The sequence below is a fragment of the Spermophilus citellus genome (assembly GCF_964194105.1).
Source record: "Spermophilus citellus genome assembly, chromosome: 6".
NCBI classification, from domain to species: domain Eukaryota; kingdom Metazoa; phylum Chordata; class Mammalia; order Rodentia; family Sciuridae; genus Spermophilus; species Spermophilus citellus.
Window position 1 is genome coordinate 148,330,933 of NC_138187.1, and position 18,179 is coordinate 148,349,111.

General features: G+C 31.5%; 1 protein-coding gene across 1 annotated transcript in view; it reads left to right on the plus strand.

Moving 5' to 3' along the window:
- Positions 1-18,179, plus strand: part of TPR (translocated promoter region, nuclear basket protein) — a 66,168-nt gene that overhangs the window by 24,922 nt on the left and 23,067 nt on the right. Inside the window, exons 18-35 of the mRNA XM_081297856.1 lie at positions 25-173; positions 1,096-1,258; positions 2,521-2,655; positions 3,208-3,348; positions 4,421-4,586; positions 5,730-5,896; positions 7,131-7,283; positions 7,696-7,812; positions 9,065-9,268; positions 9,369-9,553; positions 10,282-10,429; positions 12,001-12,138; positions 12,513-12,644; positions 13,686-13,816; positions 14,996-15,206; positions 16,149-16,292; positions 16,847-17,045; positions 17,850-18,055. Coding sequence (XP_081153982.1) covers positions 25-173; positions 1,096-1,258; positions 2,521-2,655; positions 3,208-3,348; positions 4,421-4,586; positions 5,730-5,896; positions 7,131-7,283; positions 7,696-7,812; positions 9,065-9,268; positions 9,369-9,553; positions 10,282-10,429; positions 12,001-12,138; positions 12,513-12,644; positions 13,686-13,816; positions 14,996-15,206; positions 16,149-16,292; positions 16,847-17,045; positions 17,850-18,055 — 2,889 coding nt within the window. The remainder of the gene's footprint in view (positions 1-24; positions 174-1,095; positions 1,259-2,520; positions 2,656-3,207; positions 3,349-4,420; positions 4,587-5,729; positions 5,897-7,130; positions 7,284-7,695; positions 7,813-9,064; positions 9,269-9,368; positions 9,554-10,281; positions 10,430-12,000; positions 12,139-12,512; positions 12,645-13,685; positions 13,817-14,995; positions 15,207-16,148; positions 16,293-16,846; positions 17,046-17,849; positions 18,056-18,179) is intronic.

Genomic DNA, 18,179 nt, shown 5'->3' on the forward strand with positions numbered 1-18,179 from the left:
GCATCAATGATCTCTGATATTTAGTTGCAGGAAATTTTTGAGAACTACAAGAAAGAAAAGGCAGATAATGAAAAAATGCAAAATGAGCAACTTGAGAAACTTCAGGAACAAGTCACAGATTTGCGGTCTCAAAACACCAAAATTTCTACCCAGCTAGATTTTGCTTCTAAACGGTAAATTTTCTTTTCTTCAAATATTAATGTAGTTTAAATGTTATACTTCATTATTCAAATCAGTCATGTTCAATGGTTGATTTGCAGTAATGCTGTTTTTCCTTGAAACTCCAGGATTGAGAAAGCCACAGTTGTTCCCTTTTTAATATTGGTTAATGATCCTCCTGGGCAGTGCTAATGAGTTAACTTATTTTAGTAAGTTGAAGTTCTCCTGAAGAACATTGCTAGTTTCTCTTCCTGAAACCATAGTACCTGTTGTTTCTATAGGTTATATCTTAAGAGAAATGAGATCAAATTTTATTCAGCTTTTTCTGTTCTGAGTAAAAGAGAAATGAGTGCTAGGTAATTGTAGGAAAATTTTCTTGGCCACTTATGAAGAAATTATTCCGTTTATCATTACTAAATTAATTTAATTTTTATGTAGTCATGTTTGGACAAAATTTATTTTTACATATTACATGATAAAACTTTTTCTGACAAAAATACATAGGCAGTTACTTCTGTACATCTAATAGTTAAATCAGCCATGTTTTAACTTTGCAAGCACGTAAGAAAATAAGAGGAAGAATTAAAGAGGAAAAAGAGATTGTCAAAAGTATGCATGACCATGGTGGGTGTCTGGTATATTCATATTATACTAGCATTATTTTTAGTGTGATTAAGTTTTGTTTTGTTTATAGTGAATACGATTAAAAAGTTACTCAGCATAAAGTACTGTCCTTATTTAAAACTTGAATTTAAAAGTATTTTATACTGAATAACTACTGCCAAATACAGTTTGAAGAATGAAAGTTTCACATTATTACCCCAAGTACTTTTTCATATTATTAATTTATAAAGTCAACCTATTGTGAAATGTCTTGAGGAACTAAGCTAGAATATAGTATTTCTGTTGCTTATAAAATTATTCTTTTTGTACCAGTTATGAAATGCTGCAAGATAATGTTGAAGGATATCGACGAGAAATAACATCCTTGCATGAGAGAAATCAGAAACTCACTGCAACTACTCAAAAGCAGGAACAGATCATCAACACAATGACTCAGGACTTGAGAGGAGCAAATGAAAAGCTAGCAGTTTCAGAAGTGAGACAATATCTGTCAAATCACGTGCATTATAAATTGCATTTGATATTTCTTAGTTATTACTTTGATTTTACTAATCTAAATAACTGAGCTTGTTGAGGAGTTGTGGGTTATAAACTCTTATTACATTGTTTTCAAATTATATATAATGCATTAGTAGGGTGATCATTTCTATTAAGATTGAAGAAAATTTATTTTTATTTTTCTGTTATAGATAGATTTCCTTACAAGTTTTCCATTTCATAATAAATTTATTTCTTGCTCATTTCTAGTAAGAATAAAATATTATATTGCATTGAACTATATTTCTGAATTTTAAGTTGAATATAAATATGTCTGTAATTAATGCTTCCAACTAAATACTGAGCTCAGTCGTGATAAAAAATTCTCCCATTTTTTTTTATCAACACTTTTAAGCTAGGTACAGTTGTTACCTATAAAAAATTGATTCAAATCTGTTTTTGTATATAACAAATAAGTTGATTAGAGCTTGACCCCAATTTTCTAACTCAGTTGGCTATAGTCTTTCATTTTTATTTTGGTCTCATTCTATGGCAGGAAGTAGGCAGCAACACTTTTCAAATTAATAGAGTGAGTTTTGTGATTGATAATTAATATGACCCATCATGTTTAAATAAGAATTCTTTGAAAATATTAATTTTTTGAAATTAGTATTCTTTCGGATTCCACAAGAGTTACAGCATAGTCTTTGGGCAGGGGGAGTTTAAACAGATTATTCATCACTTTCAAAGAGGTACATAGAAACCAATTTGGATTATTCTAAAATTTGCATCATTTAATAGTATGCAAATATGCCTATAGCATAGTTACACAGTTTTGTTCGTTGATTCTGGCATTTTAGATTTTTGTTAGTGTTGTTTTAAAATTTTTTGTTGTTGTTGATGGACTTTTGTTTATTTATTATATGGTACTGAGAATCAAACCCAGTGCCTCACACATGCTAGGCAAGCACTGAGCTACAACCCCAGCCCTTTAGTGTTGTTTTTAAAGTCTGTTTAGAGCAAATTAATCATTAGTATTGTGGTAATGGAAGATTTTTCTTTTGATCTATTGGTATTTCCAATAATTTTTGCTCCACATTTTTTAACACATGAAATTCAGTTTTATTTCTATATATGATGAAGAAGTATAGTCTTTAAATAGCATTAATAAATATGTAGTAATGAAAGAATTTTAAATTTTATAATCATTATTACATTTGACATGTTTTCTAATATTTTTTCTGTTGTTTTTTTTTCAAGGTAAGAGCAGAAAATCTGAAGAAAGAAAAGGAAATGCTTAAATTGTCAGAGGTTCGTCTTTCTCAGCAAAGAGAATCTTTGTTAGCTGAACAACGAGGGCAAAACTTGCTGCTGACTAATCTACAAACAATTCAGGTAATCAGATAAAAAGCACAGATAGAAAAACTAAGAAAGTTAAGGTCATATAGTTTCATCCTTGTATCCTTTCAGTTTTTCTAATTAGAAAATTTGCCTGTCATTTTTGTCATCCTGTATGAAAATCATTGAATTTGGGGGGGATATTAAGAAATATTTTAAATAAAACTTTGAAAGAGAATTGACTGAAACCATGCAGTTGGCACATTTGATCCTTAAATCTATTTATTGGATTGTGTGCAGCTTAACTATTAACAGGTTTAAATTTTTTAGAACTATTCTTGGCCCTAAAAGTTCAGGAAATCTGAATGAATATTTTCATGTTTCTTCACATACACACACACACACCACCACCAATAGGTGTTTTAATATAAAAAATGTCAAAATAGCTTTTTGGTAAATATTCAAATCCTAATTTCTTTGTGTGGAAATGGATTATAATCCCTCAATTCTCTGTAGCCGTTAACTTTCTTTATATTGCTTCTTTTGGGTGTTTTGTTTTTTTTTTTTAGCATAACCAGAAAATTCTTTTTTTTTTTTTTTTCTCTCAAGGGAATACTGGAGCGATCTGAAACAGAAACCAAACAAAGGCTTAGTAGCCAGATAGAAAAGTTGGAGCATGAGATCTCTCATCTAAAGAAGAAGTTGGAAAATGAGGTGGAACAAAGGCACACACTTACTAGAAATCTAGATGTGAGTCTTGCAGAGTTCTGAATATCTGTAGTTTATGTTTTATAATCTAGTTTGCGGGACATGCTGCCATCCAAGTTGAAATGTGATTTTGCAAATCTTAGAGCCTCTGAATTTTGCCTATTAATATTTGGGGGCTAAACATTGCTCTACCCTCTTGGGTGCTGAATATATTTTATTTGTCTAATTCTCTTGAGCTTTGTTCTAGAACTCAGTGAAGTTAATTAAAAATAGTTTGATTCTTTTGAGTCTTATCTTTTGTTAAATGTGGCAAGTCCAGAGCTATGCTTGGTCTAAGACTAATTATTCCTTACTACTGAAGCAAGACTTTCCTTAGTCCAGTTGTCCATAAACTTTCTTTTTCAGTCTGTCTTCTGGGAACAAGCATTATTCCTGACTTTCTAAGAGTGCTAGGCACTCTTTACTCTAAGACTTTTGGATGATTCTCTCCATTGTCAGGGGTAATTTCACATGCATGCATGCAATGATCACTACTCTCCTGGGTATTCAAAGGTACTCTCTGCATATATCAGGTTATTGTCTCTCTGCAGCTGCTTTTCTCTGGTATTCTCTTATGAACTGAAGCTGTTTTAGTCTCTTAGGACTCTCAGGTTCAGTTTTTTTTTTTTTTTTTTTTAAGAGAGAGAGAATTTTTTTTAATATTTGTTTTTCAGTTCTTGGCAGACACAACATCTTTGTATGTGGTGCTGAGGATCGAACCCAGGCCGCACGCATGCCAGGCGAGCGCGCTACCACTTGAGCCACATCCCCAGCCCTCAGATTCAGTTTTTAATTTAGGGAGTCCAGTGACCTCTGTTTCATTTCCTCTTCCCTGTGTCATATTTTAGAATTAAGTCAGTCATGTGGCAGTCATGTGATTCACCTCTTTAGTTTCCCACCTCAGGGATCATGGTTGTTCGATGTGTTTTGTCTGGGGGCTTCACATGAGAATTTGAATCTGTTTTTCATTATTCTATCTGGGTCAGAGTACTAAGGATCTGTAAAAAGATAACTTGAGCCTTTAGTTACGAACATGCAGGTAGTCTTTATAGGGTTAATATATTTTTTCTTGCAGGTTCAACTTTTAGATACAAAGAGACAGCTAGATACAGAAACAAATCTTCATCTTAACACAAAAGAACTCTTAAAGAATGCTCAAAAGGAAATTACTACATTGAAACAGCACCTTGGTAATATGGAAGTTCAGCTTGCTTCTCAGTCCTCACAGAGAACTGGTAAAGGTAAATAAGTACTTAGGTTCATAATATATCTTGTAAATAAATTCTCTTTCTTGTGGATGCTAGTAAAAGATGAGGAAACCCACTTCCATTTTCCACATGGTAAGGCTCAGTTTTAGATTAATAAATTTAGAAGTCTTGAAACATTCAAAATAACTTGGGTGGTATCCGACAAATTTGTAGTTTCAAAACCTCCTTTTGGGTATTGAAACCTCCTTTTGGTTTTTTGCATTGCTGAGAATCAAACCCAAGATTTCATGTTTGCTAGGCAATCACTCTGTCATTGAGCTATATATCCTAGTCCTGAAACCATTTACTGACATTTGAAAATTATTTATTTGAGGAAAGTTAACATTTGAATTTATAACCCTTTCTCATTTGAGATGAAGTTATTTACTAAATATATAATAAAATTTAGTTACAAAATAACTAATTTGTATATTGCTTCTTTAAAACAATATTCCTAACCTTAGCTTATTATAAGTAGCTTCAGGTAAAATATTTATTTTATTAGATTTTTCTTCCCTATGTGAATATACCATTTCAAATTCAAAGTCTTTGAATCCAGAGATGGTTTTATTTCTTGATGGAAGGGAAATAGGTATATACATATACATGTAAGTGTGTGAGAGTGTGTTTGTGTGTGTTGTATGTATATGCAGATACAGAGATATCTGATACATGATGAATATATAGCTATCCAGTAGTGTTTTCTTATTGATATTATACGATTAACTGTATAATATCAGATTTCTTCCTTTTCTGTGCTTTTTAGATCAAACAAAATTTAGACTAACTACAGGATTTTGTTTTTGTTTTGTGTAGGAGAGGGTGGCAGTATGCTGGAAATTGAACCCAGGGCTTTGTGCTTTTTAGGCATGTACTTTACCATTGAATACACACACAGTCCCCAGACTAAATTATTTAAGATTTGGTGCCTTAGGATACATGATGTTAAGTAATAAATTAAGAACCTGGTTATTTCTTCAAATAGCTACGTTGGTGTAGTGGTAATATTTGATATTCTCTTAATATACTTTCATAGCAGCAGTTTTCACATATTTTAATTTTTCAAAGAAATAAAATGATGGCAAAATATGTTTTTGTTTTTTAAGTATTGATTATTAAAGAGCTACTATTTTTTAGGTCAGCCTGGTGACAAAGAAGATGTGGATGATCTTCTGAGTCAGCTAAGGCAAGCAGAAGAACAGGTAAATGACTTGAAGGAGAGGCTCAAAACAAGTACTAGTAATGTGGAGCAGTATCGAGCAATGGTGACATCTTTAGAAGAATCTCTGAACAAGGAAAAACAGGTATGTATGATTCTGAAAATTCAATTTTGAACTCACTTATTAGCTTTTTTTTTCCCCCAGTTAGGATCTTGCTATATGTAAGGTTCTATGGTGTAAATTGGACTGATATCATTGCTTTTATCACCTGAAAGTGCTGAAGACTAATAAGCCAGATAAAACAAAAACCACACAGTTCATATGACAACCAGGATAATTGGGGTAGGAAAGGTATAGATCAAGTGTTGAGGAGAGTAAGATATAGAGAGAATTATTTATTTCCTGGGCAGGCTTTACAAAAGCATTTATGCAGAGCTTTGAACAAAGGTGTCATCTGGACAGTCAAAGGTGTGTGGAAAATGTTCTATGTGGTAGGAAGCCTCAACCAAGGTCAAAGAGTTTCCAGTGATGACAGTGTGGGTAGCATGCTGAATTTGTAAAAGGCGATAGTGAGAAGTATAATAGGTAAGAACCAAATATAAAATGTTCAGAATATCGTGTTAAATTGTATTCTGTAGCCTTATTAGAAGCAGAACCATTGATGTTTTTAACACATTGTAATCAGATTTTTTTTCCCCCCACAAAGAATAATGTGGTAAGTAGAAGATTACAGAGTTCACTTTGGAACTTTGTAATAGTAGTCTAAGGCCATAGGGGTTTTTTTTTTGTTTGTTTTGATTTTGTTTTTTGTTTTGTTTTGTTTTTTTAAGTTATTTTGGGGGTTATTTTCAGTAGAAATCAATGTGAGGAAAATACTTTTAGTGGTAGAATAGACAAATTTGGCAAGTGGATTCAAGGATTGAGGGAGAGATGAAAAATTGGATATTTCACTACAAAAGAGGAAAAAGGCCAATAGCCAAGGTGAGAGATAAATTATGTTTGTAGATTTACATGGTATAAACTGGATACAGTGGTTTACATCTGTAATCCTAGCAAATTGGGAGGCTGAGACAGGAGGATCACAAGTTGAAGGCCAGCCTCAACAATTTAGCAAGGCCCTATGCAACTTCAAAACCCTGTCTTAAAGAATAAAAAGCAGTGGAGATGTAGTACAGTGGTAAAGCACTTCTGGTTCAGTCCCCAGTACCAAGAAACAAAACAGATTTTCATGGTAAATTTGCTTGTTTTAATCAGCATTTCCAAGATCCATCCATCTATTAATACAAGGCAAATACTGATATCTCCAATTAGATTTGGAAAAAGTAATGGTATAATTTTAAGTATGTATCATTTTTGCATTGTTTAAAATATGCTGAAGGTGACAGAAGAAGTACATAAGAATATTGAAGTTCGTTTAAAAGAATCAGCGGAATTTCAGACACAGTTGGAAAAGAAGTTGATGGAAGTAGAAAAGGAAAAACAAGAACTTCAGGATGATAAGAGAAAAGCCATAGAGAGCATGGAACAACAGGTAAATTAGGTTATTAGTTATATTAATCTTCTTTTGCATATGTAAGGATATACATTAACTAGCTCCTTAGTTAACATTTATTTCATCTCAACAGAAACTGATTAAAGACATAGCCAAAAATTTTAATTTTATTGTTTGCTCTGCTGTGTTTGTATGCATTTCCTTTTGAAAATTTTAAATCACTTTACCAAGGTAGGTATTAGTGCTGCTTTTTGGAAACCTCTGCCTAAAATTTGACTTTTGTACACATTAGGGAGTAGATGTAGAGTTGTAAACTTGTATAGGAAAGGGTTTATAATTATGTTAAATTTTAGCAGAAGTTCTTTGTACTAACTGGATCATTAAAAATCTGTCTCCATTATTTTCCAAGTTTGTCAGTAACTCTTGTTTTAATCTTATTCTTCCTTCTTAGTTATCTGAGTTGAAGAAAACACTTTCTAGTGTGCAGAATGAAGTGCAAGAAGCTCTTCAGAGAGCAAGCACAGCTTTAAGTAATGAACAGCAAGCCAGACGTGACTGTCAGGAACAAGTAAGCATTATCCTCATAGTTTTTGAAAAATGAACTTTGAGCAGCGAGAATGCATTTTTAGATTGTTGGAGCTTATAAAAGTGGAAGATTGTTTTCACTTTTATGAAACTTGGATTAAGAAAATTGAAAGATACAGATAAAGGATGAACGTAAATAGTTCATTTTCCATTAATAAAGCAACCTTGACAATTGGGAAAACATGAAAAGAGGAATAGGAAACTAAATCTGTACTTGTTCTTGTTTGTAAATTTTATTTTATTTTTGTAGTCCTTCACTGCATTTGGTTCTCAAACTGTGTTATGGACACATTGTTAAGGTACTTTGCTCACCAAAAAAAAGGAAATCCAAATAACATTTTGAATGCATTGGTGATCGTGTACAGATTTTTATAAACCACGGCATTCTGTATAATTTTAAAACAGCAGTACCTTATTTTTCTGTGTTTACTGCATATATATACATGTACACACTTATGAAACCATTTATAATGATTTTATGAATAAGAAATAATAAAACCTGATTTATCATGATAAGGTGGAAGAAGGACTAAATCTAAAGATATTGGTAATATTCTCATTTTTAATTTAGGTAGCATGTTAATTGTTATTTAGTTACTATATATTACTTAAATACATATAATGTATATATACACATTATATGTGTGTGTGTATATAGAATAGGGAAGAAAGTCTTCAGAAACAAATGAAGTGGCCTTGACTTATTACCAAACAACATAACATTGGGAATTAAAATCAAATAATATATAATTGAGCATTCCCAATTTGAAATCTGAAATGCTCCAAAATATGAGAGTTTTTAAGCATTTTAGATAGTTTTCTTTATTTTCTGTAAGTTTCTGTATGAGTAAAATTTACATAGCTGAGTTACGTTTAGAATTGCACTGCATAGTTTATTCCAAATTGCTACATAATCTTCATTTTAATGTTTTAATCAGTAAATAGGGCATAACTTTTAATTATCCCCATTTTAGTGCATATAAATTATTTTTGTTATTTTACAAAATAAACTATCTTTTTCAAATGTACTGACTAGCTTCATGGATTGAAGTCTTTTATTTCAGTGGGGAAATAGTTCTTTTAAAATTTTTTGTTGTTGTTTCAGATGGACACAGCACCTTTATTTATTTATTTTTATGTGGTGCTAAGGATCAAACCCAGTGCCTCACACATGCTAGACAAGCACTCTACCACTGAGCTACAACCTTAGCCTCAATTAACAATTTTTCTTGCAGGCTAAAATAGCTGTGGAAGCTCAGAATAAGTATGAGAGAGAATTGATGCTCCATGCTGCTGATGTTGAAGCTCTTCAAGCTGCCAAAGAACAGGTTTCAAAAATGGCATCAGTTCGTCAGCATTTAGAAGAAACAACCCAGAAAGCAGAATCACAGTTGGTGGAGTGTAAAGCATCTTGGGAAGAAATAGAGAGAATGTTAAAGGTATTTTTGTAGGTCGTAATAGAATCTTATGGGTTAGAACTAAAAGGCAATTTCGTCTCCAGTGTAAATACATATTGGAAAATGAACTCTTGGCTTACAGGATGAAGTTTCCAAAAGTGTGTCTCGCTGTGAAGATCTGGAGAAACAAAACAGACTACTTCATGATCAGATTGAAAAATTAAGTGACAAGGTAGTTGCCTCTGTGAAGGAAGGTGTACAAGGTCCATTGAATGTGTCTCTCAGTGAAGAAGGGAAATCTCAAGAACAGATTTTAGAAATTCTCAGGTAAGTCAAGTATGTTCTTCATGCTTGATATCTATGGCATAACAACATGAAATCTACAAATGCAGAAATTTGGCCAGAAGGTCATACATAATTTAGATAGAAAGCTCAACAAAATCACTGCCACCCACTTAGTGGTCATTTCTGATATTTAAACATACCAAATGGATGACTTGAAAGTTGAATGTGATAATGAAAACCTATTTGGGTTCCACTTGAAAAACTGAATGTCTTATAGATCATTTTAAAGATGTCGTTTTAAAACTACTGGTATCAAAATATAAATTTTTATTTCCACCATTATTTACCATTAATGAAAATATGATGTGAAAATAGCTATTAAACTCAGCACTGCATATAAATAAATAAATAAAGGTCCATCAACAACTAAAAAAATATAAAAGCAATAAAGGGAGACAGCAAGCACATGAGTAAGTCAGAAATATAATCACAAAATATACTTCTTTAAAAAATGCCTTCTTATTGTATATGCTTCTATTTTCTTATTTAAACATAACTATACATGGACAAACTATAGTTGTGCATATTTAAGTATAAATTGATGTTATGATTTACCAATATGATATGGAATAATTAAATCAAACTAACATACAAAAAAAATAGCTATTAAAGTAGATGAATTTCTTATTTCAAAATTTTCCCAAGCTTTGGAATGTTATGTTATTCCTTTTCAAAATTCAAACAAAATCTTAACATATATATTCTTATAGATTTATACGACGAGAAAAAGAAATTGCTGAAACTAGGTTTGAGGTGGCTCAGGTTGAGAGTCTGCGTTATCGACAAAGAGTTGAACTTTTAGAAAGAGAACTTCAGGAACTACAGGATAGCTTAAATGCTGAAAGGGAGAAGGTCCAGGTATGTCTCCTAAGCTTAAAGAAATCATTTGTTACATCTAAAAAGCTTATTTATATTTCTGTCATTTATTACAGCAAAAATAAATTTGAAATAAGTATTCTTCCTAAACTTGTAAATTCATTATACATTTTATGTGCTGACTCAGAATAATGATTGAGAGGGAAGGCTGTGTATCCAGAGTGTGTGATATTAAATTCTAGTTGAATCTCGTTAGCTGTGTGCCCTTGTGCATTGTTTTACTTATCTGCTCTTAGTTTCCTCATCTGTATTATATGGATAATAATTGTAAGGATTAAATGAGTCTTGTGAATTTGAAGCATTTGGAACCATGTGTATGTGCTTAATAAATTTCACCTACTTCAATTTAATTAAAGTTTCCATTGTGTATGCATCTGGATAGTCTTTCTAGGATAAAATAAATGATAGATTGAAATTGCTAGAGAATTTTTCTTTCTCAGCCAAGGAGCAAAACTATAATCAAAACTAATAACCAGTGAAAGGAAAAGAAGGTGCTGTAGTGATGGTTTTAACATGAGCTTGACTTACCTCATTCTGAGTAGATATATATCCCCACATCTAAACAAATGATATTAAGCCCTTAAACACTTAACCTTTTTTAATTGGTAAGTAGACAAAATTATTACTAGGGAGAAACTATTGAACAAGGCAAAGCAAATAATTAAGTTTGTTTGCAGCAGAAGTTGATAGTTGTAGAAGTATATCTTGTTGAGAAAACAATCCAAATTCAAATGTTATCACTAGGGAAATAATAGATCCTCAAGTACAAGTGGCTACCGCTTGGATGAAAAAGAGCAGAATCAGAGCTTCTAACAAAGATTGCATATCATCTCATTCTCTTCTGCATATTTTGCTATTCCTTTGGGCTATAGAAAAGCATATACTAGAAAAATGCCCAGCAAATGAATAAGTTCATAGGGGAAAACCAATTCTTAAATATAGTAGAAGAGTCAAGAAATAATCCATTATGTCAGAAGTAATGTATCTACTCAAGCATGAGCAGTGTAGCATGGCAACCATGAAAAATACCATCACTTTAAAAATGGTGGGAAAAGAAAGTAACATCAAGTGCAGAAGGTAGATAATTACACTTAATGAGAAGGATAACAATTCAAATTATTTAAAACCAAACCAATAAAATAGTAGTGTGAAGTGATGAGAGATTTGAGAGGTAAAAAACAATCAAAATATTATTTTAGAACTAGCAATAAATTCATTGCAGCAAGGAAAAATAAAAAACGTACAGAAAGATCAATTAGATATCTGAATTGGTACTTCAACTTAATGCTATTACTGCTTGTTGGTGGGATTTCTACTATATTTTTACTTTCATCTTTGTTGTTTTATATTTTTGAAACTTTGTCAGTATACATCACAGGAAAATAAACAGGTAAATTTTCAAAAATTTCAGTTAAGGTTGAAATATCAATTCTTTCTACTTTGTTATAGGGAAGATTAGAAGTGGTAGGAAAAGACTGCTTCAATCGCTAGATATTATATAAATATGTATGTTTGCTAGATATTCTATAAATATGTATGTTTGAAATCATTAGGTAACTGCAAAAACAATGGCTCAGCATGAAGAACTGATGAAAAAAACTGAAACAATGAATGTAGTTATGGAGACCAATAAGATGCTAAGAGAAGAAAAGGAGAGGCTAGAACAGGATCTCCAGCAGATGCAAGCAAAGGTTTGTAGTAGTGTGGTCTGGGGTTGTAGCTCAGTGGTAGAGCACTTGCCTAGCATGTGTGAGGCACTGGATTTGATCTTCAGCACCACATAAAAGTAAATAAATAAAATAAAGTAAGTTGGGGGCTGGCATTATAGCTCAGTGATTGAGCATTCTCCTCGAGTGCTTGAGGCACTGGGTTCAATCCTCAGAACCACATAAAAAAAATAAAATGAAGATATTGTGTCCATCTACAACTAAAAAAAAAAAAAAATTTAAAACAAAGTTGGAGTAATAAAAATACTTTTTTAAAAAAAGTAGTATGTTATTATTTTTTATAACATTACAAGTGAATTTTTACATTAGTTATTTTTAAAAATTTGCACTGTTTTCAGGTGAGGAAACTGGAGTTAGATATTTTACCCTTACAAGAAGCAAATGCTGAGCTGAGTGAGAAAAGCGGTATGTTGCAGGCAGAGAAGAAGTTGTTAGAAGAGGATGTCAAACGTTGGAAAGCACGTAACCAGGTAAGTGAAGCTAAAGTCATTCAAAAACATGGAAATGTTGGTTTTAAAATAACAGGATAAAAATAGGAGTTTAAAAATATTTGGAAAACCACTGAAAATTATAATTTTCAATGGAAATATGTTACATGTATACATGTGACGTTAAAATTATAGCTCAGTTTTTAAAGAAATTTTCATTGCATTTGGTATATTTCTTAAAAGTGGCTAATTTATTTCCCATAATTCTAAAAACACGGTTTTTACTTGTAAATGAAAATATGAATTTATGTAGCTTATTGAAGCACTTTATTTTACTGGAGCCTCTTGGGGGTGGGATGGGAAGATAGCATACTGCACTTAGAAACTACAGCTCCTTACTCAAACAAAGCTGGCTTTGCACATACTAGTTATGTGACTTAAGAGAGTTTTTTAACCTCTCGGAGTTATGGTTCTACTCATTTGAAAAACGAGCTTGTAAAACCAATGCTGAAGTGTTATAAGTGTAAAGCAGTTCATCTGGTGCCTAGGAAATGCTCTAGAATGGTAACCCATTACTATACGAATAGGATTTGAGAACTCTTTTATTCCTGATGTTATCACACAAACATACAGAGAGATCAAGAAGGATGGATAACCTATACAAAATTAAGATATATTTCTCTTGCAATCTGCTACCTTTCCTGGTTAATGAAATCAGTTGCATTTAGGATTAATGTTTGTTAATGCATTATTTATCTTTTTTTTTCTTATAAATGTCACTTCAGTAAAATTAGTTACATAATAAAAGATTTTCCATCCTTGTCTCCCTTTAATTGGTCTCATTATAACTAATCGAAATGTTCTTTCACAACTAGGAAAAAGTAATGAACAGTTAATGACATTTGATTTCTATTTTTCATTTTGGCTGACTTAGTTGAAAGTAATGTCTCATATTTCAGTCCTTGATCACTTGCATGCAAGAACACTTAAACTAAGTTTAATTGGGTATTCTTCCACTTTATTACAGCACATTTGTTTCATAAAATCTAAAAAAATCAAAGTATATATTTTTTGCTATTCTAGCATTTATTAAGTCAGCAGAAAGATCCAGACACGGAAGAATATAGGAAGCTTCTTTCTGAAAAGGAAGTTCACACCAAGCGTATTCAACAGTTGACTGAAGAAATTGGGAGACTTAAAGCCGAAATTGCAAGGTAAATCATATGTAATATATAAAATCTTAAAGAAGTTTATTTCTACCCTTTATGTGACTCTCCAACTTTGGCTTCTTGATTTGAGAAAGAATAGAAAGTGTTAGAGCCCTTACATGTGGCTTCCCTCTATTTCTCTCTGGACTCAAGCAATTTAATATATGGATTTTTTTTATGTTTTCTTATAAAAGCTATATCAGGTAAGTCTAAAGCTAAATATATTTTCTAAATAGTAGCCAAAATAACTTATAGATAGGTTTTTCTTCATTGTGCTTTTATAGAGCATGTTTGTGATCAGTAAAGGAAGTTTTAAGTTTTCTTTCTTTCTTTTTTTTTTTTTTTTTTTTAATGGACGTAAGAGTAAAATATAGCCCTCTGAGAGAAGAAAATAAATATCAATGTTTCTGGCTTATCTTTGTAAATTTTAGTGTCATTTGTAGGTGCCATGGCTTTCTTTTATGTAATACTGAACAGCTTACAAGTATGTGTCATGTATATTCTCCTGTCCATAACAATAGTCGAGTATGTTAGATAGAGCAGATCTTATTTCTTAAAGATGAGAAAACTAAGATTCAAAAAGCTGGCCTACCTCAGCTTTATGGAGTTAATTCTTAAGCCCATATTCTTAATTCAGGTCATTGATATGAAGTTTGGTTCATGATATAGTATAGAGGTTGGCATACTATATCCCACAGGTCAAATCTGGCTTTTTACATGGCTTATGGCCTATACACTAAGAATTATTTTTGCAATTTTAGCTTTGCTTAAAAAAGAGAGAAGAACATGTGACAAAGACTGTGCCCTGCAAAGCCTGACATGTTTACTCTATCTGGCCCTTTGCAGAAAAACTTTGACAACATCCAGTATAATAGCAAGAGTTTAGCTTTTGCTGTTAAGCAGATTTGAATTAAAGTCTGGCTATCATCACTTGATTATTTTGAAAAATAGTACATGTTACTTGATCACTTGTAGCTCAGTGTTTCTCAACTCTAAAATGCGCATGTAAACTTATTTAAAGTCTTTCATAAGGTAAGTAAGTATCTTTTGAAGTGTATATTGGAAGGATTTTTAAATGAAAAGCTGTTATTAAAGCAGCACAGTATAAACTTTTAAATTGATGTTATTTTAAAATTTGAAGTCTTATATATTTAGTCTAAGAAACCTTGACTTCATTTTTTAAAGATCAAATGCATCTTTGACTAACAACCAGAACTTAATCCAGAGTCTGAAGGAAGATTTAAATAAAATAAGAACTGAAAAAGAAACTATCCAAAAGGATTTAGATGCCAAAATAATTGATATCCAAGAAAAAGTTAAAACTATTACTCAGGTCAAGAAAATTGGACGGAGGTACAAGACTCAGTATGAAGAACTTAAAGCACAACAGGATAAGGTATCTTGAGAAATTTTTCCTTAAAGTATGTATATGTATATGTATGTATGTATGTGTGTATATATATATTTATTAGAATGCATTTTACAAAAATCTTGTTTTTAAAATATTATTGATTTTTACATTCTAAACCCCAGTGTAAGCTTACATGATTTGTTTATTTGGTTTAAGATTAGTTTATTAATATAACCAAAAGTACTTATAAAATTACAAAGGTATTTTAGTTCCATTTTTACATTTTAAATACTGTTCCTTTCCAAAGTTATGTTCTTATAATTCATTGCCAATTAAAATTATGCATATTTTAAAATAATAGTTTTTTATAACTTACCAGACTACATAATTTTAAATTGGTTATTTGTTAACTTCCTTTTAAAAATAATGTTTAAATCTTTTTTATAATTAGAATCTAAGTATTGGTCTAAGTTCTCAAAGACAAGGAACTTTTATACTGATTTGATTATGTATTTATTGCATGTTGGATTAGAAAATATATAAAGAAATACATAGATATATAAATCTTTATGTAAATATAAAGAAACATATCCAAAAGTCTTTAACTCTCATTGTTAACCACTATTAGCACTTTAGTAAGCTTTTATAATATACTTTTTGTACATGTAATTGGTATATTTATTCAAAGTGTTAATCATTTGCGTATGTTCTTATGTAATCTGCTTTCCACTTGATTCATTATTATGAAAATGTGTTTCTGTGTCAGAATCTCATCTATAGTACATCATTTTTCTTTTGCTGTGTAATATCCACCATAACTAATTTCCTATTTGAGGACATTAAAATTATCGCATAGAAAATTTACTTTTGTACCTCATCAAAATTAATTTGCATTTCTCTGATTAATTATTTTCTGAGATAAATCTGCAGAAGTCAAATTATTAAATATAAATATATGAGCATATAATCACTGTTTTGTCATCTTAGGTCATGGAAACTTCAGCTCAGTCTTCTGGGGACCATCAGGAACAGCATATCTCAGTCCAGGAAATGCAGGAGCTCAAAGATTCACTCAACCAAGCTGAAAACAAGTCAAAATCACTGGAGAGTCAAGTAGAGAATCTTCAGAAGGTATGAGTGAGAACAGCATAAGGTGTATGTCCCTACTTTTTTTGTACCTAAGAAGTACATTAAACACTGTATATATAAATAGTATTTTATTGTCTTCAAATATCTGCTTAATTGGTTTGACCTCCATTTTTATATGTTTACCCACATTTATCCTAAAGAAATAAATTAATGTGAGGAATGGGCGAAGTCTGATCAGTGGGTACTTAGTTACAGTTAGAAGCAAGAAGCTCTGGGGTACTGTCGCATAGTATGACAACTATAAACAAAGGTTATGTATTGCCATTTAAAAAAGCTAATAGAATTTTGAAAGTTTTCACCACAAAGAATTGATGAATGTTTTGGGATAATGTTTGAGGAAATCAATATATTTAATTTGATTTATACATTATGCAATGTATAATGTTTTGAATATTACATGGTAACTCATTAACATGTAAAACTAATTGTGTATGTTAAAATTTTTAAAAAAGCAAATTAGTAATTATTTCTTTTTAAGTCTATAGGACATATAATTTCTATTGAATTTCATGGTGAATACCTTTTTCTTTTAAAAGACATTATCTGAAAAGGAGACAGAAGCAAGAAATCTCCAGGAACAGACTGTGCAGCTTCAGTCTGAACTTTCACGACTTCGACAGGATCTTCAAGAGAGAACTACTCAGGAGGAGCAGCTCAGACAGCAAATAACTGAAAAGGAGGAAAAAACTAGGAAGGCTATTGTAGCTGCAAAATCAAAAATTGCTCATTTAGCCGGTAAGTTTCTATATATGTTGAGGTTTGAACTTGATGGTGAAAGTTGATTATGTGGTAAGGCTTTGAGTAGGTTACTTAATTAGACATGAATAGTGCTGTCTTGAATGCCTTTGCTCTATTTATGAAGTCTTTCGTAACTGTTGGCTGATAATTAATACCAGGATATTGCCATCCTTTTGCTTTAGTGAGTATTGTGACAGATCTGAGTGCAGACTGTGCCGCCCAGGCACCTTCTATAAACTAGATAGCATTGGATCTTACCTGATAAAGCGTTTTTCTGTGTTTCAGTTCAGGGAGTTTCTTCTGGTCCTTCATGTTAGATTAATGAGAAGCCCATCAAGTCCATATTCAGCCTTGATTGCCAGTCTGCTGAGTGGTTATATAAAATGTCAAGTCAGTTGGATTTGATTATAAGCCTGTTTTTAATGATCACTAAGATAGTGTCCCAGTAGCTTTATTCATTAAAAACTTTATTATATTTTAATATATGCAATAAATTATGTGAAATGAAAATTTTGCAGTTCATCATAATGAACTAAGTAGTACATTGAAATATAAAAAGTACTACTAAACTTTCTTTGAAACTTTAGGTAGGAGAACTTACATATTTATATATTGGAGTAAGTATATATATATATTTAATTATATATTGAAAACATGGATAGATGTAAAACTGGTCATTGATGTGTATAGCATATATAAATATGTTCTAGTCACAGAATCAGATAATTTGTGTGCAAATTAAATCTATAAATGATGTTTCTAATATTTGATTATAATAGTGTAATCATATGGTTACTCTAGGTGTAAAAGATCAGCTAACTAAAGAAAATGAGGAGCTTAAACAAAGGAATGGAGCCTTAGATCAGCAGAAAGATGAACTGGATGTTCGTATGACTGCTCTGAAGTCCCAGTATGAAGGTCGAATTAGTCGCTTGGAAAGAGAACTCAGGGAGCATCAAGAGAGACACCTTGAGCAGAGAGATGAGCCCCAAGAACCTACCAATAAGGTGACTAGCTAATTCTGCTTAAACAACGGATTTGCTTTCCTTTGTACATTTGAAAATGCTTGACAATTTAGGAACTTTTCTCAGAGTGAATTTCAAACCATGGTAAAAAATTTTGGTGGCATTA